Source organism: Salarias fasciatus, chromosome 20 (genome assembly GCF_902148845.1).
Source record: "Salarias fasciatus chromosome 20, fSalaFa1.1, whole genome shotgun sequence".
Taxonomy (NCBI): Eukaryota; Metazoa; Chordata; class Actinopteri; order Blenniiformes; family Blenniidae; genus Salarias; species Salarias fasciatus.
Genome location: NC_043764.1, coordinates 3,104,381 through 3,112,278, shown reverse-complemented (window position 1 = coordinate 3,112,278; position 7,898 = coordinate 3,104,381). Strand labels below are relative to the sequence as shown.

The following is a 7,898-nucleotide window of genomic DNA, read 5'->3' as shown; positions in this document are numbered from 1 at the left end:
CAGACGGATGAAGAGGAGAAAAAAAACTTCAGCTCTTCATTCTGTCAATAAAAGTCACATTTTCCCCCAATTCTTCTCCACTGAGTCTGGTTCTAGAAGTTTAACTCGATTCTATTCAGTTTTAATGTTAAATAATGGAATAATTTGGGTAATTTAAAATGTAACAAAGAACAGAAAGTATTAAACTAAATCTTTTCAAAATGTAATAACTGCAGCCAACAGTGTGGCACATCAATAAAACAGTGTTTATTAGAAATAAAACCGTCAGTGCAGCCTGAAAAACTGGAAGAACCATCGCATTTATTCACTGAGGAAACTCTGCAACACTTTCACCCTGTTAAGGTTCTTGGTCCCGATACATTCATGTTATCGGTTGCTAAATATGTAAGATTAATTTATTCAAAGCATTCTTTTTAAAAACGTTTTTTTCTTCTGGTTAAAAATGTCCAGAAAACAAAAACAAAACAAAAAAACAAACAAAAAAAAAGGCTGAAATGACAAACTGAAGAAGTAAGACAGTAAAAATATTTGGAAGATCATGGGGGTTTTGAAATGTAGTTAGAACTGTTTGAATCTATAATAATATTGCCCTCATTTTGAGCAAGGCCTCAAATAATAATAAGATATGATCAGGTTATTACTTTTATGGATGGGGAGAAACTACTTGTTGAAAACTGCCAGAAACGGCTGCAGGTTTGGAGCAACCCAGAACGATTTATTTGTTATTCACTCTCTGAACTCTTTCCTCCCAGAGAGGAAACAGCTGAGCCTCTGAAATGAAACCAGCTCAGGAGAACCTTCTGTTTTCTCTCTGCTCCAGCTGTTCTCCAGTGAGCTGTACTGTGGCGCCTCCTGCTGGCCTCACAGTTCACTTCACTGTGCTCCTGCATCGCTGGTGACATTTCTGCCATTTCTGATGAAGAATTCATCAATCTTTACTTTCCCAGATGGATATTTGACATTTCTGTGGATTTGTCTTTGAGCCATAGTCCCACAGCTGAAATATGAGCAAAAGAACAGGAGCGATTTCATTCTTTTGAGGCTAACAGTGAACATAACGAAGCAACATGTAGCAATAAAAACTTTCAACAAGGACAAAGAGTCAGAAGTCAGTCCTGAGGAGTTCTTTATATGATCTTCTAGAAAAAGTAGAAGATTCTTTTCATCGGAATCAGGGGATTTCAGGGTCAGCCTCGGATTAGCCACCAGACTCCAATCAGGCCAATCAGCTCCCGGCCTCTCCTGCGCCGGCCTCCGATTGGTCGGTGTCTGTCCTCGGCCGTTTGCTGTGCGGCTGCTCCGACTCGTCGGCGTCTCTGAAGCCGTCGGCCGTGATCTGGTACTGGACGGTGGCCTCCGGGTGTGCCGGAGACTTGAGGAGGGTGGCCAGCCGCCGTGGCCCCTCCCACTGGAGGAGGAGCCTGACGGTGGGGGCGTGGCCCCAGAGCTCGCCGAGGGCCGGGACCAGCTGCGAGCTCCCGCCCGGCAGCAGCCGCGTGGTCATCTGGTTGGTGATCGCCACGGCGATGCGGCGGCCCGTCGCCGCGGCGGCGAGCTGCTGGGAGATCCCGCCCAGGAGGCGTGTCCTCTGAGAGAGGTTGTCAAAAAGCAGCCGGAACGGCGCCGCCACGCTGTCGATCACCAGGAGGCGGACCCTCGGCCGGTCAGACAGGAGGCGGGGCAACAGGTGCAGCTCGGCGAGCAGCTCCACGTAGTCATGGCAACGGATCTGAGAGAAGCAGGAAGAGGAAGGTTCAGGCGTTACAACATCGCTGGAAAACCAAACGGCGCTACGGTAGTAATGGAACAAGTAGAAATCCAAGTTATTAAAGCATGAGTACGAGTCCCAACGTCAGAGCAGGGAGCAGTGGAACTAAGAATAAGTCTGCATTTATTTGAATTATTCAATAAGTAACACACACACACACACACACACACACACACATAAACACAAAAACACAAAAACACACACACACACACACACACAGTTATAATAGTTTCGGATTTTTTCATTTTAGTTTAGTTCTAGTTAGTTTTGACTTTTCCCCAATTTAGTTAGTTTTAAATGCGGGTTTTCTACTTTTTATATTGGGGTTTTTTTTTTGAGAAAACATTTAGTTTTATTTTAGTTTTTATTAGTTTTTTTCATATTTTTCATGTGCAGGATTTAAAAAAAGGTCAGGGTAGGTATTGTGTAATAAAAACTCAACAAATAATACCGTTTTAAAATATATATTCAATTACTGATGGACAATCAACTGTCCAATGATCCACAGAACTCGGTTCTGTTCGTCCTGGTAGCGGCATTTGCTTGTTTGTCTACGGTGCTCAGAGCGGCCGTCCTGTCGAGGTTCTCACTGTATGCCTTTTTATGGACGCTTCTCAGGTGGACTTTCAGGTTTGTTGGATTTCTTCCCTTGAGAAGGGCTCCACATATTTTGCTGCCCGTCTCAACTATTAAGCATTTGCTTCTGTCTTTCTCGCTGTCATATTGGAATGCACCCCACACCGGACTGAGTCGCCTTCTCCCAACTTTCGCCTGTGTCGCCATTGGAGCGTGCAGCTGCAGCCCTTTGCAGACAGATCACCGTGCAGCATATAAACTGTTCACGTCAGGCGGTGCGCATGGTGCCGTACGTGACTGCCGACTGTCGTAAAACTAGACGGGGAAATGAATTAAACTCATTTTTAATCCCGTTATGCACAAACACATTCAGAAAAACGAAAACGAAGGGCATTTTGTCTGTAATTTCAGTTAGTTTTAGTTAGTTTTTTAAACTCACAATACAGTTTTAGTTAGTTATCGTTTTATGTTTGCTTTTTAGTTTTTATTTAGTTTTCGTTAAGGAAAATGTTTTTTCAATTTTAGTTTTCGTTTTTCCGTTAGTTTTAGTTAACAATAATAACCTACACACACACACACACACACACACACACACACACACACACACACACACACACACACACACACACACACACACACACACACACACACACACACACACAGTCTCGTATTTCTATCCTTGTGGGGACCTTCCATTGACTCCCATTCATGTCTAGCCCCTAACCCTGACCCTTACCCTAACCCACACCACAACAAAGCCTAACCCTAAAGAAATGTTTTTGCACTTTTACTTTTTTCAGTAACAACAACATGGTCAAGAAAACACTGTTTCTCCTACTTAGGACCGGAAAAAGGTCCCCACAAGGCACGTCGTTCCACGTTTTGCTATCCTTGTGGGGACATTTGGCCCCAACAAGGATAGAAATACGAGAACACACACACACACACACACACACACACACACACACACACAACAGGACAGTCTTTCATTCATGAGCGTCAGAACTCTGAACCACAGATCTGCAAAAGCACAAAGAAACAGAAATATGCTTCGTCTCCTCTGCCTGTGGGCCGTGGCAGCGCAGCACGCCGTTCACAGCAAAACAGAGAAAAAAAAGTGTTTAATCATGTCTGTATAATAAAAATTGTAATACAACAATATTTTGTCCTGAAATGCATCTTTTAGAAACGGACCCATCCGAGATGGACGAGCTCATCACTGGTGATCACGGCGAAAAGGAGGAAAAATAAAAAGTATTTTTAAGGCTTCTGGGTAATGAGTCTAACGATCAAACAATTCTGCATCATAAAAATATAATAAAACAATATTTTGACTAGAATGGACGCATTCATCTGGATCTTATGCGGCTGCAATGTCTGTAAATTCCAGTGAAACTCAGAGTTCTCTTGTCCCGGGTGAATGCAATGAAAGAAACACAGACGTCAGGAGTAATTCGCAAATTACCAGAGGTCACAGGTCATTATACTCCCATGCAAATAATATGTGATATGAACATCCATAGGTGAGCTGCAACGCTGTATAAGCCTCAGGGTTCAAAGCACGGGGAAAAAGTAGCGGCTTATAATCCAGAAATTGCGGTTTTCACTTTTTAAAAACATCTTAAAACCAATTTACACTCAGTGTTTCAATTCTGTTTTGTTTTGTTGGCTAAATTAAGAGCCAGAGTGTCTCCACCACCAGACGAGATCAAACCGGACCGGGCCGAGCTGAATTACCAGTAGGATGTTGGACAGGATGGTTTCCACGGTGAAGGTCGCCACGGCGGCACGCTGCTCCTCGTCCTCGGCCAGCAGGGAGCAGTGTCTGACGGCGGCGGCGGCGATGTCCACGACCCTCTGGAGCACGAAGGTTCCCTCTGTGTCGATGAAGACGACTTGACCTTCGACCCCGCCGAAGCACTGAGGCACCTGGACGTCCACGGAGAGCTGCAGGCTGAGCGGAGAATCAGAGAGCATCTTTAACAACACAAACGGGAATTCTGGGTAGAGGAGGATATCCGAATCTGTTTTTCAAAATATTTAGCATAACCAAATTTTATACTTTTTCAATTCTAATTTTCTGCTTCATTTGATGTGCAAAAATAACGCAAAATAGTGAAAACGTATTCAAATCTTGACGTGTGTGTGTGTGTGTGTGTGTGTGTGTTTCTCACCATAGTTGAGTTTTTCCGACTCCCGGAACGCCGCAGATTTCCGTAGTTTTCCCGATGGGGATCCCTCCTCCGAGAGCGGCGTCCAGCTGTGAGCAGAACGTCACGATGCTCCTCAAGTCTTCCTCCTTCTGGAGGAGTTCCAGAGCTGTCAGGGAGCTGCACACACCTCCTCCTCCTCCTCCTCCTCCTCCTCCTCTTTCTACAATCTGCAGCACCTGTAGTGCCTCCTGCTGTGTCAAACCGGCTTCTGAAAACACACACACAAACACACACAAAAAAGCCCTTCTGTCACTGGATGGAAGCTTTTATTCAGTCTCAGGGTTCAAACAGCATGACAGTGATTTCAAATGAAAAGGCAAAACGTTTGTCATATTTTGGGAGTCTGCTTACACGACATCCACTAACCTCTCAAGTTGCCAGTTAACAGCCATTCGATGAGACATAAGGATAAATATAAATGTGTGTGTGCAATAAAAACTTTAAATTTCAATTAAACAACGTGTATAAACAGAAGGTAATTAGAAATGTGCTTAACTAATCAAACTTTATTAAACAATTTAGGAAATTACTTTTCTTCCATTTACCCATCCTATTAGGTTGCTCCAGGGAGTTGATGGGGGTCAAGGGTCATGATCAGTGGTGAAATGTATTCAGTTGGGAATCGAATATGAACTCCTAATCCCAAATGTGATTTGTGTTCTGTCTTTTACGCCGAATTTATTACAAGGGTCAACACAACGAATTAAATTGGTTAGTAGTGTTTTTAAACACTCTTGTATTTAGTAAGAAATGCTCAATCTGAAAGCTGGCAAAGTTTAAACCAAGTTCTTCGCTGTGAGCACTGTTGTTTAGTGGATTAAAATGATGATCAAGAAAGGAAGTTTGCATCTAAAATGAACCTTTTCCGACTAGTTTTTCTCTGACTGTAAACATAATGTCTGAGTATATGGTGATATTAATTCCACTGAGAAATTTAAAAAGTTTTAACATCGCCGATGTGTCTGTCTGTGAGCTAAAAACGGGGATATTTTGACTGGAGTCTGGTGGGGGCGACGGGGATACCTTGGCCGAGTTGCGGCGGGCTGAGGTGCAGCAGGTCGGCGGCGAACTGGAAACCAGCTCCGTGCAGTTTGACCGTGACGCTGGAGCTCAGAGGCAGACTGGAGAGCGGCCTCTGCATGCTAACAGCTAAGATCCCAACATGAAGCCATGACAGGTCTCCCAGCATGCATTTCACTGGTCATTGCTCTCCGCGTCCCCCAGAGGTCAGTATTGTGTCCCAAACTCTTCCTCCTTTACATCTGCGGTTCCCTAAAACCGAAAACCCTTTTCTGAAGCGTAACTCGAGTTTGGATCGACTGCTTTGGTCTGATCGACTCTTTCTTCGCTCCTTCACTCAGCCTGTCAGATCCAGCATGGCAGCCTCCATGGCTCCACGTGAGATGTTCAAGGAGGGAGTGCGCGCGGTTCTGCACACATGGCCGGTTCTACAGGTGAGAGCCGGTGGAGAGGAGCGGGTCCGGGTCTGGAGTTGGTCCCGGTCCGGACGGGTTCTGGTCTCAGCGGTACTTGGCTGCTAAAACCTTGATGCTAACAGGCTAATGCTAATAATAGCTTGTGTTTTGGTTAGATTTTTTTTGTTACAGATATAAGTGTGACATTGAAATGCAGCGGCTGACCTCCAGGCTCTCCGAACACGAAAATGTGCAAAAATAGCCCGAAAATGTAGACTAAAAAAGAAAAACAATACAAGTATAATATTCAAGAAACGCGCACGAAAATTGACACGCATGAGATGTCCTCGGTGCAAAATGCCGTGGGTGAGTGAAAGTGAGGATGTGCAGCCAGTGTGATATTCTGCAGTACACACAGCCCTGCGAGTATCGTCTCTGTGAGGTGTTGACTGGAGGTCAGAGTTCACGGTCCTGACGGCTTGAGGGAAGAAGCTCCTCCTCAGCCTGTTGGCCGGAGTGCTTCCGCTCCATCAGGTGGTTGTGAGGGTGTCGGAGATCCTTCATGATCATGTTGGTCCTGGTGTCGCTGCTCCTCTGGTGGATCTCCTGGAGGCTCGGGACTGTCGTAGCCATGGCTACCGCTTCCCTCTCCCTCTGAGGGCGGCAGGGAGGAGCTGCTCATCACAGGCAGGATGGAGCGGAGCATGGAGTGCGTGTTGACGGACTGTGTCGCTGCCCCTCAGATCGCGGTGGATAACGGGTTCGGAGGCATGTACGGGCAGCAGAAAGCCGACTGGATGGTGGACGCGGTCCAGCAGTACTTCCATGACAACGGTGGGTAACCGTGGCAACTGTAGCTACAGGAAGATGCTGGTGTGTTGTCATGGAAACAAGCTCAACTTCAGTTTGTGGAGTTGCCCCCCTCCCTCACTCAGAATTCATTGTGTGTGTGTGTGTGTGTGTGTGTGTGTGTGTGTGTGTGTGTGTGTGTGTGTGTGTGTGTGTGTGTGTAGCTGATCTGGATCAGTGTGAGGTGGAGGACTTCCTCTCTGAGCTGATGGACCAGGAGTTTGATACAGTGGTGGATGATGGAAGTTTACCTCAGGTACACACACACACACACACACACACACACACACACACACACACACACACACACACACACACACACACAAATAGTTTGAAAGTTACGGAATTGAAGAATTCTCTCCTCCGTGGTGCGTTCAGGTGTCCCTCCGCCTGGTGCAGATGTTCTCTCAGTACCAGCAGGGGGCGCTGCAGCAGCTGGGACACACCATCAGCACTCTGACACAGAACAGGAACCAGAGGGCAAAGGTCACTGCTCCGGCAGCTCAGTCTGATGAGGAGAGCGATGGCGAGGAGACGCAGGTACGAGTCATGTGACACGCTCGGTGCTCCGTTTTGATTGGTCACTTTTATAGCAGGTGAAAAGACTCATGATGCTTAATGTTGAAATCCAGTGTTTGTTGCTTTATTTAATAGAATGATAACTCTGTGTGTGTGTGTGTGTGTGTGTGTGTGTGTGTGTGTGTGTGTGTGTAGGTGATGGAGTGTGAATCTTCGGCTCCTTCAGGCAGCAGAACAGACCCCCCTCCTCCTCCTCCTCCTCCTCAGGAGGAAGACGACGGCTGGACGGTGGTGAGGAAGAAGAAGTGAGGAAGAGGAATCACTCACAGACTAATGAGACTTTTTTAAAAAGGGGGCGGGGCTCCACCTGCTAACCGGCTCCTGACTGGCTGCTGTAGTGAGCCGCTGGAGACGTTCAGGATGGAAAACATGGACGATTCACTCTGTAGATATTTTGTATTAAACTTCTTAAAACACTGTTTCCATCCGATGATAATGTATTTCAGACGTGGAGATATTTAAATGTGCTTGACAGCTGGAACACACACGCACGCACGC

At 46.0% G+C, this 7,898-nt stretch overlaps 2 protein-coding genes across 2 annotated transcripts; one reads left to right on the top strand and one right to left on the bottom strand.

Annotated features, from left to right (window-relative positions):
* Positions 1-260: 260 nt before the first annotated feature.
* rad51c (RAD51 paralog C) lies at positions 261-5,754 on the bottom strand. The gene is made up of 4 exons (XM_030118802.1): positions 5,581-5,754; positions 4,519-4,765; positions 4,082-4,298; positions 261-1,729 (listed from the first exon to the last, which is right to left on the bottom strand). Exons 1-4 carry the CDS (start codon positions 5,744-5,746, stop codon positions 1,226-1,228), a joined length of 1,134 nt encoding a protein of 377 aa, XP_029974662.1. The 5' UTR covers positions 5,747-5,754; the 3' UTR covers positions 261-1,225.
* A 120-nt stretch (positions 5,755-5,874) lies between these two features.
* On the top strand, positions 5,875-7,821 carry tsr2 (TSR2 ribosome maturation factor). The gene is made up of 5 exons (XM_030118852.1): positions 5,875-6,011; positions 6,716-6,806; positions 6,986-7,077; positions 7,200-7,361; positions 7,536-7,821. The coding sequence occupies exons 1-5, from the start codon at positions 5,934-5,936 to the stop codon at positions 7,647-7,649; spliced, it is 537 nt and encodes a 178-aa protein (XP_029974712.1). The 5' UTR covers positions 5,875-5,933; the 3' UTR covers positions 7,650-7,821.
* Positions 7,822-7,898: the final 77 nt, after the last annotated feature.

Coding starts and splice junctions, on each gene's coding strand:
- rad51c (XM_030118802.1), bottom strand. CDS start 5,746: ATGCTGGGAGACCTGTCATGGCTTCATGTTGGGATCTTAGCTGTTAGC. Junction 4,299..4,518: donor GTCGGAAAAACTCAACTATG/GTGAGAAACACA, acceptor TTCTCCGCTCAG/CCTGCAGCTCTCCGTGGACG. Junction 1,730..4,081: donor TCCTGTCCAACATCCTACTG/GTAATTCAGCTC, acceptor TGCTTCTCTCAG/ATCCGTTGCCATGACTACGT.
- tsr2 (XM_030118852.1), top strand. CDS start 5,934: ATGGCAGCCTCCATGGCTCCACGTGAGATGTTCAAGGAGGGAGTGCGC. Junction 7,078..7,199: donor ATGATGGAAGTTTACCTCAG/GTACACACACAC, acceptor TGGTGCGTTCAG/GTGTCCCTCCGCCTGGTGCA. Junction 7,362..7,535: donor GCGATGGCGAGGAGACGCAG/GTACGAGTCATG, acceptor GTGTGTGTGTAG/GTGATGGAGTGTGAATCTTC.